We start from the raw sequence: 17525 nt of genomic DNA, 5'->3' as shown, positions 1-17525 counted from the left end.
CAAACTAAATTAGATTAGGCCTACAGAAGTGTTTGTTTTATAAATTAAATACCCAAATTATGCAAAACAGAAGTGAGAGATATGAGAACATATTTTGAGACCGAAACCGCCACATAAGGCGTTCCGGTACCGAAAACTAAATAATAAAAAACATAACAAATGAAATAGGCCTAGTTCCCCCTCAAGCATTCGAAACTATACCTGCTTTGACACTTTTGGGAGGTCAATCAATACTCAAATAATTATGTATATAGTCGATGTGTCTTTTTTTTTTGTAATATAGGTCTACGTGAAATAAATGCAAAACAGTTAAAAATTATAATTAAATATGCCTACGTATAATTTAAAGATGTATTTTTCCCCTGACAAAATAATAAAAACAAATGCTTTTGTTGAATATATGCCATTTTAATCTCACATAATAGTCTAACTTTTTGGGGATATTCCTATTTTGAACTTCATTATTAAAACTTCAAAATACCTATTCAAAGTCTGGTTTTATTAATTTTAATTGTTCACATTTCAATGATTGATGTAGGCGGGTCTACCATTTAAAAAATTGGTTTAGGCATTTTTAATTATTTTTTAAAATAATTTTCATGAAGTGACGTTTTATTTTAAATTAGTGTTTCCAAATTTAATAGGCTTGTAATAATTGTATCGCTAATATTAACTAATTCACTCCATCTAGTGGTTACAATCACTCCTCCTGTTGGAGCAAAGATATAAGATCTTTGGTTGGAGCTAATAATAAAAAGAGGGCGCAACCATTTTTCCTGTAGTTTAATGTAGTAAATTTAAAAATGAAATGTAATTAGGTCTAGTTTGTAATATTAATTACTTTTACGTAACTTTTTTTAGAAATATGTCATTGAAGCACTATTGTAAAACTGATTGTAAAACGACGTAACTAATGTATTTGAAAGAGTAAGACATTAGGATAGTTATAATAGGAGGGCGATAAAAATCCCTGGGTAGATTGAACCATGGAGGTATAAAACCTCCATGATTGAACAACATACTCTGCGCCACCAACATGTAAGATATATGTTTTAGCCTATGCTTCAGTCGCTAGCCCACTGAAAACAATATTTTTTGGATAATTTTAATTTAATGCATTCAACCTTGCATACATTGATCAAAGTTGTTGTTAATTATATAAATTTATTTGGCATTATTTTTTATTCTGTGGCCATCAAAGCGTATCAAGTACTAAAACATGTAACATAACACATTATATATATTGTGCGCGGCTGGACCTCGTCGGCTATTTTCGTCCTATCTTGTAATAATCCGGAAGTGCTAAATTCCCTACCCTCTAAAAAAAGATTGATGATGGAAAACATGCGAAAAGATGTAAACCTTCCATAACTTGTTAACATACATTAATAAGGCTTATGGATTGTATTTAAGAAAACTAATGATTGTCTCAGTTTGCAGGAGAAAGAGGGATTTCACCAGGTAGTCGTGTCTTTGCAAACGTAAGGCGTAGCCAGCTAGAGGTAGGCTAGCTGCTCAGAGTCTGTCAGCTACACTGCAGGTCGTTAGGCCTTCGCACTCGGCTAGGCCTTTTGCAGAAGGATGGGTAACAAAAATTCATCGTCCCGCTGCTGCTGTGCAGTTTTCTCGCGGCATAGGACGCCACTTAACAGTAAAGACACTGGGCCTAGAGAAATAAGCTATCAACAGCAAGATGGAGGTTTAAATGTTTCGTCTGGTGAAGCAGATAGTGTGAATCAATTGCCACACATCAGTGACAGAGAACCTGCAGATGATGAAGGTTTGTGTTTTTTGTTATTATTACATCATAAACTAATTAAAATATAAGGCTACTACACTAGGCCTTAGGCCTACTGTATTCATTATACTTATATTAATAATATTTTACTTAACTTGCCATTTATATGTATCCTGTTGTGATTGCCTCTTGAAGTCTTGAAATAAAAATAAAATTTAACGCCGTGGCTAAAGATACGATACCGTATCCTAACTTCCGTTTACTAAAGGTACGGTAAAATTGTAATACGTCATAATCAGCTGGGATGCTGGTAGGTGTGTGACGTCATCATATAAGGATTTTTGTTCATATCGTGTCTGCACTATGAATGCCTATCGGCGGCGCCAGGCTGCATGGATGTGTGCGTTTTGATTCTGTGACTCAGCCCCGTAGCTAGACCTAGCAATGTTGAATCCAGAAGTTTAATAACGGGCGACAACGTCGATGTTGTAGTAATAGAGCAAGTTCATGTGGTTGGTGGGCGTTTAAAACATGCACTCAATCTCAAATATTATTCCATTATACAACATACAGTAGTAGTATTATAATCCGATATGTTGATAGCCAAATTAGAAGTAAAGGCATTGTAATTAAATGTTGGAAATTGTGTTGCGTCTTAGTCTAGTTATTCGTCCATAGTTACTATAGGGTTTTATGTTTATTCCAGATGGCCTATTTAGGCCTATATTTTTTTATAGTGATGGTGACCATAAACAACAAGCAAATGCGGACAATAAAGGGGCCCTCAAATACTATGATTTAGACAGTAGCCCTAGGGCTGAGTCACAGAAATCAGCGCACACATGCATCTGGCCAAGCCTGGAACCGCTTTCTACACAAACAAACTCATATAATGAGGATAGTACGTACAGTAGTAGGCCTAGGCCTCTTTTGAAACGGTTTTCTGTATTCCAGAATTAAAATCAACATGTTTGGCTTTTCAATAATAACAGACGTAGGCTATACATTTAGTTTTTGTCACACACGACGGCGATAATAGCAATAATTAAATGAAGCATAAAGAAAATGTTAAGCGGTTGATCACTGTTTTCGCGATATGAAAAAAAATCCAAAGTCCTTATATGATGACGTCACACACGTACCAGCACTCCATTTGCTGATCATGACGTAATGCAATCTTACCGTACCTTTAGCAAACGGAAGTTAGGATACGGTACCGTATCTTTAGCCACGGCGAAAATTTAAATAATCATCATCATGGGATGGACAATATTTATAATACAGTCTTGCAAATTTTCAAATAAAAATTACTCTTTCATATTTAACAACGTGACATAACCTTTTAGACGGTATAATATGAATGCAATATTGTCAATTGTATAATGCATTATACTATCCCCGGAAGAGGTGCATCATTTGTCTGATGTTAATCACATACAATTATGCAAAAAAAAAGTGACACTTACACTACAGTACACATTTTCATTTAAATCAGTGATCGACCTTTTAAAGAACAATGATGCACCATGACTGCCCATTTTGGTAAGTAACCCCTGATGCACTATATTCATAGATATGATGTACCATTTTGGTAAGTAACCCCTGATGCACTATATTCATAGATATGATGTACCAATTTTTGGTTTTTTGATGCCGCTCCTCCGTATCTTTAATAATTTGTAATTGACGCACTGTACCTCTCCAGAAGGCGGTATACATAGTATGTAGTAGTAGTATAGTACGTCATACAATTGACAAAGCATTCACAGCTACAATTACAGTAGATTACTGGGTACTATACTGTACTTCCACACATAACAATTGTACACAGTATATATCTTTGTAATTTTGGAACTCAATCTGTTGAGCGTAGCACAATTAAAAAACATATACCTATTGCGATAATGGTGGGTGATTGTGTGAAGTCTTATTATGCCCAGTTCCACTATGTTATAGGTGCGAAAGTACAGTATCACTGATCACTACACACTGGTGGGTCACTTAACTGTATTCATTGCAATGTGAAAGTAAAACTAAAACGTTAAAAGTACCTTTTCAAATCCTGTGAAAATACCCTCTAATACCCCATGCTATAATAATACAATTCCTTGAACTTGAAGGTTATACTATGGAGGTAGGTATACCTCAATGGTCAGACTAGTAGTAGGCCTTTTAGTAGGTTTTGAAACGCTGATCTTTCAATCTCGGTTGTCACTGTATACAATCAACATAAATGATGATTCATTAATTTATAAAAAATTCATAAACAATAATGCCATTTTTTACGTTGTGTCTAAGTTATATTATTATGGTACCTTATCCAGTGGCGTAATGCAGATAAATGAGGCCCCAGGTTTAGGAACCGTAAGTGGCCCTCCAATGCTGGAGGCCTCATGTATTTTTAGCCCATTTCGACAAACGGTATTTTAATGCCTGTTTTTTTCTCTTAGCACTGCTCAGGGGTTCCCCATAAGCTCCATGGCCCCTGGGTTTAGCCAGTGAGCGCTCATAGCCACTGACCTTATCCAAGCTTACTGGTTGCTAAAGTTACGGGAAATGACATGACATCAATTAGAATCTTAATAGAGGGTGCTATAAATAGTGCAATGCAAAGATTCTCAGTACTACTGTACTACTGTACGGTAGAATAGAATCATACTATCAGTAAATCTGACCCTCTCTCTTCTGTTTATCGTCTATTTTATAATGTATTTTATGTATGAACCAAATAAATTCAATCAATCAATCAATTAAAATCCTGGATCTGCCACTGTTTTCTTTTTCTTCAAAGATGTGACCAATTTACGACATGCCAGGTACTCTGCCAGCCCTGGTTTATTTTAGTGACCCTTCTCTGCCACTTTCTTTTCCAACCCCCTATTTAAACATCGTGGATCCTCACTGTATGACATGTTTTGATTACAGAAATAAACAAGAAAGCCACTCCTAGAATGCATACCTCCGCCTACTGTGAAATTCTCCTACATAAGCATGTGTATGCGAATTTGGTTTAAATGGTTATGAAACCAGCCTTTCAACTAACAATTTAGTATCAGTTGACTAACAATAGAACAGCAACACCAAAAACAAATAAAAAGAAATAGGTTTTTTAAAACTACTCATATTAAAAAACCTGTAAATTAAATCAAATTACTGTATGTTTTAAAATTGCAAATCACACATTGTAACTTTTGCCTCTTGTACAAAAATGAAGTTTTTTGGACAAGTAGTTCTCGAGAAAATGCAATTTCAGTTTACTTGTTACTTTAAGACTGCTTGCCGGCTTTAAAAAAATTCTGTCCTATCTTTTAACACTAGCAGGCCTGAAAATTATACTAAAAAGTGGTCCAGAATTGGGACCGTGGTCCCACAATTTAATGGAATGGTTCTTGACCACATATTTATCTGTATTTTCATTTTGGTAAAGATCTTGTAATTACTTAATCTTGCTAACAAACAAACAGACAAACGCAATCGACTATATATATCTCCTTGGCGGAGGTAAAATATGCCAAAATTGGCCAGGTAGTATTGAATCCATTATACACTGTACATTCTGTTATTAGTTTACATCTGATTTAGATATTCTTGATTAACTAAAAGGCTTTACCTGTAAAGTGTATATTGCTCAATAAATCATTTGGTAATGACACAGTGTCAATTAATAGTGAAATTCAGAATTTAATAATAATTTTGTAGTATGAAGTCAAATGTTAGTAGGTTTATATTTAATCAAGTATACCTTCATTTTAAGGTTTGTAAAAATTCAGGTGACGGCATTAAAAAATAATCATTAACAAAAATTAAGATGCTAATATTAATATACTAAATACTGTAGTTGAGCCTACGGTGCAGTAAGCAAAGAGTCATGGAAAGGTGCTGATCTTTTTAACACATTAATTGAAGAAACTAAATTTTCAAGTAATTTAAATGTTTTCAAAAATAACTTTAAGGCATTACTGTAGTTTAAGTTTTATTGTGTTACTGTTATTTTTATATTTTAGTTTAAAATGTACTATTGTACCCACGGCCCTAAGGGAGACCAGTCTTTTTGACTGATTGGGCCACCCTGGTTAAATATAGTTAATAAATAAATAAATCTTGGACCGTTCTGCCTACAGTATATCAGTGATGATATACACATACAGACATCCTATCATGGTATAGTATGTTCTGAAATAAAAAAAAAAAAATCTATTTTTCAGATACAGATCCTTCTCTACAACCAGGAGCAAGAACTATGTTTTTGACTTTTTATCCTAAAAAAGGTAAGTTGTCTGACAGTGTTTTAGGGTAAGAGCAAAATCTGAAATTGTTTTGACTATCCATCTTTGGTCGAAATAATAAATAAAAAATCAAATCAATATTTTGTTCTCAAATACAATTGGTAAATTGGAAAAAAGTATATCATTTAAATATTGATATGATTAAAAAATAATAATTTAGACGAGACATTAAATTAATACACTGAGTTTTCATAATACATCTTCACAGTTGTCAAGACCTTTTTGAAATGTGCTTTACTTATTATAAATTCAAGACCAAATCAACAAAAAGTTTGTTATTAATGTTAATTTTAGTACATGGAATGTTTTTTATTCTGCTCTTTTAATTATATTTTTATCAACAATTTATGCATTCCCCAAGTTTAATCACTATTTATGAGTTAATATTGCTGTTTTACCAAGTCAAATGAATTTCTTAATTACATTATTATGGATAATATCCAGAAAATATTTCAAATTATCTCGCCTTCAAATTATCATTAATTTTTCACAATTTCTAATTATATTATCAATATCATCCTGTTGTCTTATTATAATTATCTCACTGCCCTTGATGGTGATCCAATCATTTCATAATCTGGTATAACAAGAGATGTGGAGATTATGGTTTATATTGACTAAAACATAAATATGCTTTTTTTGTGGTGGTACTGTACAATGTGAAAAAAATTAGTGAAGAAAAATAAGAATTTAGTTTTGTTCTTGGACTGTGTAGATTATTATGTCAGATTAAAAAAATGTCCACATTTTTAATGCAATTAAGATCATCAGATTTAAATCAGCACTTAATTTCAGGCCTGATAAATTTAAAATACTGTGAACATCATGTTTTTAAAAAAATTTAAATTTCTATCACCAGAACTATGTTTTTAAGTGGCTCTCTGTTCTGATTAAAAACCATTACAATTACCAGTGTTTTGTACCAGAGTTTTTATTGCAATTGGTTTAAATTAAATTTAGAAATCAAAATGCATTCTCACAACCAGACATTTTCTTGAAACCAGACATTTGGCCTAGCCCAAGGGTGTTTCGGTTTTTGGGCGAGTTGATTGTCCATTTATTTTACCGTAGGGCATGACACAAACAATAGGCATCACAGCAGTGGATTAAAACGTCGTAGCTCATGTTCAACAATCTACCTAGACGATAGCACTGTTAGTCAACCTAACTTAAAGGCAACCATCAAATGGTAAGTGCTCTATTACAATACATTGAACTCCTGAAATCAAAGCTTAAGACATTTATCATCAGCTCAGACTTTTACTTTCCTACATGATTTCTTTCATTACATTGTTGTTTTAATCTGCCTTTGTTATAATTTCCTTATTGTTCTATGGGCTAGATTGCATAACCAGACTTGCCTGTGCTCTCTCATGTATTTATAAATTATAATAAAAATTTTCTCATTGGATGTAGTGTATTGAACAAGTGTGCTTAACTTTTTTTACTGTATACGGTACTGTATGTGAGGAAAGGGTTGGGACGTCGGGCATTCGAGAAAAAAAAACCTGCCTAAACACGTTTTGTGATACGAGTTAAAGTCGATGCTTCATGTAAATTTTAGGGGTTTTCATCCTTATAATTGGTATTAACATTTGAATATTCTGTGACTTTTATAGTCAAGGTATTCAGACAATTGACTTTTGTAATGTAAAAGTTCCACTGAGATTGTGGGTTTGTCTGTTGCCTGCGTTAAAATCATAGATTACAGTAAATAAAAGTAGCATTTTTTCCAATTTCTGCTTGCGTTATATGTATGCATGGTGTTAATCTACATTTGCGATCCTACCACACGCATAATGCTAACCAGTATCTTTGTGCCCTGAGCTGCCCCAAGTCTAAAGCATAATGTACCCTTATTCTCATCATTACATCATCTTTCAGATGGGATGTTAAGCCGTTCCTTAGTTTCCTGTAAAGACTAAACATTTTAATACTACGCACTGGACCTTAAATGTTACAAAACTTCATTTGTTACGGTTCAATGATTGTCCCTTTCAGACAGAACTGGGCATTTAAAAAATGAAGGGTCAAAGGTACATACAGTACATGGGGAATTACGTTAGTGCAAAGGACATCCAAAGCATCCTGATACTATAGTGGTTGACTACATTAGGATCATACCCAATTTTTTTTCACGATGGTTATATGCAAGCCATAGCCAGACTTTGAATCCTGAAGTGGCCTGTTCAAAATGGAGACCAGTACAGCTGCAGCAGGAGTGATTAATAAATAGGCCTTGCTCGTGAGACACTATTTTTCTCCCTCCACCCCCTCCCTCCTAGACACCATAAAAATCCTGTAGACCGGCTAATCATTTATATTGTAAAGCGTAAAGTACTCATACAGAATTTAGTATTAACACATTTTGATAATATAAAAGTTCAATTTTTGCGAAAAGCTAATATCTGTACCAATTTTAATTGGAATCTGTGGGTTATTAATTAATAGAATAAAATTTAAATAGTTTAATTTTCATAAGTTAATGTAAATAATAAAGATCTTGGCATGATTATCCATTTTGAGGTAATTAATGCATAATTAGGGCTTCAATAAGTTAAAATATAGATACTATATTTCTTTTTACAGAACAGTATTGCATATATTTGTTATTTTAACATTTATGTTAATGTTGCCATTCATCTTACAAGTGGTTATTTAATGAACCACATAATGCGGCCGTTTTAAGATCTAAAGGTTATGCAGACCTTTCATATTATGGAAAGTTGATTGTACAAAAGGTTTAAATGCTTGCATCAATAACAGAGAAATTGCATTTGTAAATTAAAGTATGTAATGTTGTAATTTGTAAGCTGTTTTAAAGTATAGCCGCGCCATTGTTGTTATCCTTGGATATATAGGCTTGCTTTTATGTTTCCTAATTAGCGTTACTCAAACACTTATCAAAAACTACAGAAAATTAAACGTGTCAGATTGTACAGTAGGCCTAATAATGCTTAAGAAATGTTACTGGTGCAACATACAGTACAATACTGTATAGTACATTTTTAATTATTTTTTTAAAAGATAGTTCTAAAGGATACTGTAGGTCGGTGTTTAAAATTATTTAAAAAACATACCGATATGCGACTCCACTGACATTAACAATGGCGGAGCTTGTTTTTGACTCTTGTAAGTGTGTACATGTACTGTATGTATGTCTAATAATTTATATTTATATACAGAATTACTGTAATATTCTACAATTTGTATTTACTTAATTTTTCATAATTTCAGACAAGCGTACTTTAAAACAAATATACTGAACACAGAAGCTACCCTTTTAAATTATAGTTCAAAATTTTTGAACAAATGTAATCTCTATATATTTTAATGCGAGGTTAGAAAGTTCAGATGCATTCCCATAAGAATTGAGTTGTATTTAATGAGCTATCGTAACCGCTTTGAGCCAAACGTAATCCGTTCTACAAAGATAATGTAAAGTACTGTAAATACAGATTATTGACTATTAGTGTGTCAAAATACAAGCGTACTATAAATGATGTCCATTTATAATCCCATGCTCGATTATAAGATAATCCCATGTTTGATTAATCCCATGCTTGTTTTATAATCCTACACCCCCTAATTTATTCAATTATGAACTGTTTTTATAGGAAAACTGTAATTTCATAATGTCAATGTACAGTACTACATACAGTAGGTGCTTAGCCAAGTATTAATCTTTGTATCAAAATCATGTGTTTTTTTAAGTTTTCTTGTTTTATTTAGCCTACAGTACTGTAATTCTGTATTTTGTAGTTCAAGGTCCAACAATTGTCCGTTAATGTAGTTAAAATGTAGAATTTCATATTAAAATAATTCATAACTTGCAAAAATCAATAAATCATTGAAGAAACAAGAAATCAAGTATTTTACAGTAACATCCTTCCTCATTTTGTAAAAAATGATAACATTACACACACACACAAGTCTGATAAAATTCATCATCATAATCATCAATTCATTTCTAGGAAGATTTAGTAATAACCCAGCATTTTTAATTTACTGGTACTGCATCCAATTTACAGTATTATATTCTCCTTTTTTCAGTGTTGCTCTAGCGATATATTATCTGATACGAAACAGAGAAGGTAACAGAGGGTTGAAGATTTTTGATGAAAAACTACACCCGCTTGCTGTAAGTTATTCCGCAAACCATTGCGAAAACATTAAATTTGGTTTTTATGATTGTACTGTACAAACCCTTTCACAGCGCAGTGCTAGTCCCACCTCTGTGCATAACATTTATTTAAGAAAAACAGCTGTTTTTGTCATAAATTGTAAAAAATACTACATGAGATAATTTTGTAATTATTTTTGTGGTGTATGGTGGCTAATAGTTGGTCTATGGTTGGGGGTAAAAAAAATTCTAATTTGCATATTAATTTTTAACTCTTGCTACAATCAATGTTTGGATTGAAAGTAATAATATATTTTGAAATTTTTTTTTCTTTGCAGAGGGATTCGTTGCCTGAAGATTATGCAACGCGTAATCCAGAACACAAACATATATACAAGTTTATACGTCTACTTTTCAATGCTGCTCAACTTACGGCAGAGTGTGCTATTGTTACGTTGGTATGTGACCCATTAAGCGTTCTTTTCTATTGCAAGTGTTTTTACAAAATATGCTAGTGGGCAAACTCTAATGCTCAGAACTATCACTGAATACAAGGTGCTGAGGCACTGTATATATATTTATATAAGTAAAAAAAAAACAGAAAAGGGAATAGGAAGAAAAGAAGAAGAAAAAAAAATGAAAAGTGAAAGGAGAAGCAAGGGAAAAAATAATAATAATAATAATTATAAATAAATAAGAGTCAGTTTCTTTCTGTAAAAGAATACATTAATAGAATAATACCACACAACTAAATACTGTAGAGCTAGCAAAACAGCGCTGGAGGAGCAGAGTCTTCACATCTGAAGTTGGCTCCAAATAAGAAGATGAAGAAGAGAAGATAATATAGCATTGTGATAAATTTCAATTTTGCCTAAACCCCAATTTCTTGCATAATAGTGGGTATGGTTTAGTCTACAATATGGATTCAGATTGTATAGTATTCTATATGTTATTACCTTTAGTATGATAAATGAAATATAAAGATCCTTCACAATACTACCAGCTCTTCTATTCACCATTCCCTTACCATGTGTGCAGTCCAAGGCTAGCATATACATTTTTTTTTTCAAATAAATATGTTAAGAATAGGCTTTACTATATTTCAAACTAAACAAAATTGCCACCTTGCTATCAAGTAAGAACATTTTTTGGAAATTAATTCTATGAGAATTTACAAAAGTAACTATTCTTAACTAGTCTTGACATTTTCTGCTACTGTAGCTATTTTGAAACTAAATGGGGACAAAAAAATCGGAAAATTAACTGAAAACACAAATAAAATTTTGGTTTTCTAAGTGTTTTGGATAAATTTGACCCCAGGCATTTATATTCTATGACTGAACAGTCTATAAACGTTATCTAAAATATTATCTTATCATTTATCATCCACTTCTCACATTAACCTTTGTCCATACAATGATAATCGTCAATAAGTTACATGTTAATTCTTTATTACTTTATAATTATAGGTTCAATTTTTTTGTCATGTTATAAAATTGTTATAAATTTGCTACTATCTTACTTTCGACCTTTACGTAATGGCTGTTGTAGGACTTCTACTCTCAAACATCCTAATTATCCCTAATTAATATTGAGTGATTTGTCAGTTTCCTACCGTATTTAAAATTTAAATAAATAAATGCGATACTGTTACAGGATTTATGGTTCAATATGTTAAAGATGTACAATATTGTCACCCAAAAACATGAAAAATAAAGATTAATAAAATCCGGACTTTTAATAGATTATTTTGTAGTTTTAATAAAGTTAATCACTTCCGTAGACAAAAAAAATGATTTTACTTATAAATTGACAAAATAAATGGTTAAATTCAAAAAGCAGTTTGACTATAGTTTTTTAGGTAAATACATTTTCTTTCCGATCCAATTTTTTTTAGAGGGACAATACATCTTTAAATTCTTACTGTATCAAAATTATTGCATAAAAACTATAAAAACATAAATATACATCCACACTAAAATACATTGTACTGGTCCTTCCATAGTTTGTTATTTAGTTTGGTAGTGTAAAACGTATGTGTTTGAGCGACGGATCCAGAATTTGGAGATTAGGGCGTAAGGAAATTGGTAAAAATGTTTTTGCTGAAAAATTTCTGTTTATTTCTTATTCAGATTAAAAACCAAACAATATTTTTTCGTAGGTGTACATAGAACGGTTATTAACTTATGCTGAAATCGACATCATTCCTTCAAATTGGAAACGGACAGTGTTAGGAGCGATCCTTCTGGCGTCAAAAGTGTGGGATGACCAGGCTGTCTGGAATGTAGACTATTGTCAGATACTTAAAGAATTAACAGTTGAAGACATGTAAGTTATTCTGTCTAGTGTATTTTGCTGGTACCGTTATTTGTGTAATGAAGAAAAACATGTTTGACTTTTCACAAACAAACTGAATTTCAAAGACAACCATATCAAGTGGAGTGGCCAAGTGATTGGGGTGCTGCAAACTACAGCCATAACATACGGCTGACTTTCCATGACAAATTGAATTTTAAACTGTATTAAAAACCACAGTCATGATATCGGTATATGATACTATACTATAGTACTGGTGGTCGAGTCTTGGGATAAAGACTTGAAACTAGAGGTCCTGTGTACACATCTGGTTTGTAGGCAAGGAATAAATAAATCTTTCAGAAAGAGTAGCGCATTACCCTGCTGTTGGTCTATTTCAGCCCCTTTCGGTAATCACTATGTTGGACTAACAACCATGCTATTACTTTGTTATGGAAACCACAAGGGTTGCACAATGGGAAATAATTGATTGTTGTTTTGTGTATTTGTTTTATTCTTCACTTCAAGTTTGTATTTAGGCCTCTTTGTATCAGTAAATGTATATGTTGGGCAGTCAATATAAGATCAGCTTGGCATTAACGAAACCCCCTGTAAATGTAGGTCGTACAGTACTCCGTACACTTCACTGCTCTTGTTTGTTTAGTATTGCTGGTACTCTCTAGCGTTTTGTTTACGTTTTATAATCTATTATTTATGCATAATAATTAGTTAGTGTAGATGTGTTGATCATTGAAAATAAATATACCCTTTCACCATGGAAGTATAAATGATAAAACAGTATTATTGTATACTGTACCTCCATACTTTCAAATAGATTGAAAACTAAGCTAAAAACTAGGCCCATACAAAAATAGTTTGAAAATTAATTTTTAGGTGTTTATGCAAGCACATACATTATGCAGTATTTGGTCCACCGTAAGATTTGGCAATATGATCATTCCAACATGTTTACCCTGTAACCAATCAACAACAAAGGCGACCTGTATTTGGTTTGTGTGTACAAGGATATAAATGCTATATCCGCTGCCGTGTCATTTTTAAATGTGTGTCTCTTACCTAGACATAGCCCCTGATTGGATGACGGTTACACAGCGAAACAAAAAATAATGGAAATTCTTAAATGATAAACTAGGATTTTTTAAACTTGAATGTGACCTAATATATCTTTTATTATTTTTAGGAATGAACTAGAAAGGCAGTTTTTAGAGCTACTTCAATTTAACATAAATGTTCCATCGAGTGTGTACGCTAAGTATTACTTTGACCTCCGAACCTTGGCTGAATTAAACGATCTGCACTTTCCAGTGGAATCATTAACCAAAGAGCGTGCCATGAAATTAGAGGTATGAAGTTTCAACAAACAAACTAACAGTAATGTTTATGAAAAAAATCAAGGTCTATTTAAATTTTTGATATATAATTAAATTTGTTGGTTGTTTTTGTAGGCAATTTCAAGATTATGCGAAGATAAACTACAAGAAATAGGCGTACAACTCCCTCGTTCTCAAAGTGCTGACGCAATTACACCACGATTTAAGGCAGCCATCTTGTCATGACATCTCGTAAACTTGATGATATACATCAGTATTCACGGAAGCAGTCAAGATACTTGCGTATCGCTCTGTGATGATTCGAGGATTGGCAGTGTCGTTTTAGGCAGGGTTAGAGAGGAGAGCCTGGTTATGGTCTTCTTGTACAGCTTTCGTGTGGTTGTTGGAGGTCTAGTAGCTGGCTATTGTAGGCCACAACACTAAATTCCAACATAAAGGTTATTGTTGTGATAACCAATTGTTGAACAAGGGCCATGATTTAATAGCGCTTGTACATGTGCTCTGTTGTATTATCAACTTTATATGCAGTAGACATCCCTATTAAGGTGGTGTTCCTTGAATAGGGAGGTACCGGTAGTGTTAAAACATTAGAATCTCTCATATGGGAAGGGATACTTTTGCAGTAAAACTAACAAAGGACAATACTGTATGTTTTAATCCTATGGCTAACCCCAATTTATGGGACACCCTGGCATTATTAAGTCGCAAAGCTGTCCCCATAGGGGTCAACAATAGCATAATATTGTCCCTCGTTGGTTTAATATGAAAATCTCCCCTTAATAGGGTTGTCCCCTGACAAAAGAAGGGCTCTTACTGTATCAAAGGTTGTTGGAAACAGTCATAGGTATGAACCAGCCAGCGAGCCATCTCTCATCTGATAATGTGTTGTGTAATACCTTGAAAATTTGTTCACATGTTTGAATCATGGCTCCGTTTAGTAAATTCCTAAAAACGTTTGAAAACTGTTGTTGGGAACAATACGTTATAACTAAAAATATGAATATAATTAGAATGCTATTGCTTTAGTTCTCCATGTGCAATAAACCAAGTTAGGAAGGAACCAAGTTAAAAATATAATTCCTTGCCAGTTTTTTTTTTCTGGCGCTGTAAAATAATGTTCTGTAATATAAATTGTCGTCCATATCATCGTCCAGTTTTGCACCAGTGTCCGAAAGAATTTGGTAGCAAAAAAGCAATTGGAAATGCTAATTGGGTTTGTACAAACAAGTGTATAGGTTGTGTATTATATGCTGCACTACGTATATTTTGCATATTGTACGTGCTGTAGCCAAGTATGTTGTTTGTTTAAACATTTTTTTTGCCATTGTTGACATAATGTACAGACACCGTGGGATACAATTTTAACTGCTATAGATAAACTTATTATGTAATAATATTGATGAAAATGTACAGAAAAGACGTATTGTTTTAATTAATTATATTATGCAGTTATAAATTACCAAACTACATGTAGATTCCCAAATTCCTCCTCTCCTCCCTCATTGTTAAAATAACATTATATAGACAAGTTTTATAACTGTTGTGGGGCATTGAAGGTTAAGGTAGAAATCATAAATAACTTACAAGCCTAGATTTTATGATAAAGAATTTAAAAATACCTGACCTATTTCCTAAATATGACTGAACCCTCCAAATAATCTCAACTATTAAAGTGATAACATGGATGATGTTAATGAGCATCAAACTCAGGGCCCTAATGAATTATTCATGATTTCTGCCTTAACCTCATAGAAAAAAAAAGTGCCTAATATTTTTTCCGTGAGGATTTGCTAACTATTATATACACACAATATATAAATTCAAAGGCAATTACTGAACAAATGATAATGCTGTGGGTATCGGTGGCTAAATCTCAATGGAGATACAAAATAAAATAAGCAAAAAGCTAAATCAAAATGATAAACCGCCAGAAAAATTAGCAGAGCTTTCGGGCAACACTAGCCATTAATCACACATATAGGCTTATTATACAAATTTCACAGCAAGGCTCAACTACTCGCAAATTATCCAACTTACTGTAGCACACTTTGTCAGTCTGTAGCTCGTAATTAAGATATTTGTCAGTACTATTTTGAAACCCGGTGTTTAGGCTTCCATTAGTCAGTTCTGTGTTTAGTAATTTCGTCTGTAGTAACAATGATGATGTCACAATATGTATTCATATTTTCTATACCAAAAAAGAAACTATTAGCTAATCGGGTCAGCAGTTATTGAAAGTTGTTTGCTATGTTTATTTTTCCATGATAGCAGAATGAAAATGCACCAGAAATCCTTTTTTATAGTTAGATTCATTTAAAAAAAAAAAATTATTATTTAAATTTGTTTAGTTTGTCTCTGTATCCCTCTTCTTGATTTCTGTGTTATATGTCCTTAATTTCAAAATTGTATTTCCACCATTAACAAAACTTCTAGACCTTCTATCAGATGTTGCTGATTTAGCATATTATGTAATTGGTCTGCCAAATTTAAATAGATACACCATTCATGGTACCTACACCATTAATGGTACCTACACCATTCATTGTACATACACCATTCATGGTACCTACACCATGCATGGTACCTACACCATTCATAGTACATACACCATTCATGGTACCTACACCATGCATGGTACCTACACCATGCATGGTACCTACACCATTCATGGTACCTACACCATTCATGATACATACACCATTCATGTTACATACACCATTCTTGGTACACACACCATTCATGATATATACACCATTCATGGTACATACACCATGCATGGTATCTACACCATTCATGGTACCTACACCATTCATGGTACATACAACATTCATGATACATACACCATTCATGTTACATACACCATTCTTGGTACACACACCATTCATGATATATACACCATTCATGGTACATACACCATGCATGGTATCTACACCATTCATGATACCTACACCATTCATGGTACCTACACCATTCATGATATATACACCATTCATGGTACATACACCATGCATGGTATCTACACCATTCATGATACCTACACCATTCATGGTACATACACCATTCTTGGTACACACACCATTCATGATATCTACACCATTTAGGGTACCTACACCATCCATGATACATACACCATTCATGTTACATACACCATTAATGGTACACACACCATTCATGGTACATACACCATGCATGGTATCTACACTATTCATGGTACATACACCATGCATGGTATCTACACCATTCATGGTACCTACACCATTCATGATACATACACCATGCATGGTGCACACACCATTCATGGTACATACACCATGCATGGTATCTAAACCATGCATGGTATCTAAACCATGCATGGTACATATACACCATTCATGGTACACACACCATTCATGGTACATATACACCATTCATGGTACATACACCATGCATGGTATCTAAACCATTCATGGTATCTAAACCATTCATGATACATACACCATGCATGGTACACACACCATTCATGGTAAACACACCATTCATGGTACATACACCATGCATGGTATCTAAACCATGCATGGTACATACACCATTCATGGTACACACACCATTCATGGTACATATACACCATGCATGGTATCTACACCATGCATGGTATCTAAACCATTCATGGTATCTAAACCATTCATGGTACCTACACTACACCAATTGTTTGTGTACCCTATTCTTGCTTAATGCTTCTACAAATTATTTAT

The 17525-nt window shown here is 33.2% G+C and overlaps 1 protein-coding gene across 1 annotated transcript; it reads left to right on the top strand.

The window, feature by feature from the left end:
* The first annotated feature begins 1329 nt into the window (after positions 1-1329).
* Positions 1330-16071, top strand: LOC140040860 (cyclin-Y-like protein 1). The gene is made up of 8 exons (XM_072087105.1): positions 1330-1780; positions 5944-6006; positions 7096-7213; positions 10078-10165; positions 10486-10605; positions 12309-12475; positions 13644-13806; positions 13909-16071. Exons 1-8 carry the CDS (start codon positions 1582-1584, stop codon positions 14017-14019), a joined length of 1029 nt encoding a protein of 342 aa, XP_071943206.1. The 5' UTR covers positions 1330-1581; the 3' UTR covers positions 14020-16071.
* Positions 16072-17525: the final 1454 nt, after the last annotated feature.

Source organism: Antedon mediterranea, chromosome 2 (assembly GCF_964355755.1).
Source record: "Antedon mediterranea chromosome 2, ecAntMedi1.1, whole genome shotgun sequence".
In the NCBI taxonomy this organism is placed as follows: domain Eukaryota; kingdom Metazoa; phylum Echinodermata; class Crinoidea; order Comatulida; family Antedonidae; genus Antedon; species Antedon mediterranea.
Note: the sequence above shows the minus strand (reverse complement) of the source record. Positions and strands in the feature narration are given on the sequence as shown.

Bases quoted from the DNA above. Each gene is read 5' to 3' on its own strand.
- LOC140040860 (XM_072087105.1), top strand. From the start codon at position 1,582: ATGGGTAACAAAAATTCATCGTCCCGCTGCTGCTGTGCAGTTTTCTCG. The intron at 1,781-5,943 runs GTTTGTGTTTTT...TCTATTTTTCAG, and splicing joins AGAACCTGCAGATGATGAAG to ATACAGATCCTTCTCTACAA. The intron at 13,807-13,908 runs GTATGAAGTTTC...TTGTTTTTGTAG, and splicing joins AGCGTGCCATGAAATTAGAG to GCAATTTCAAGATTATGCGA.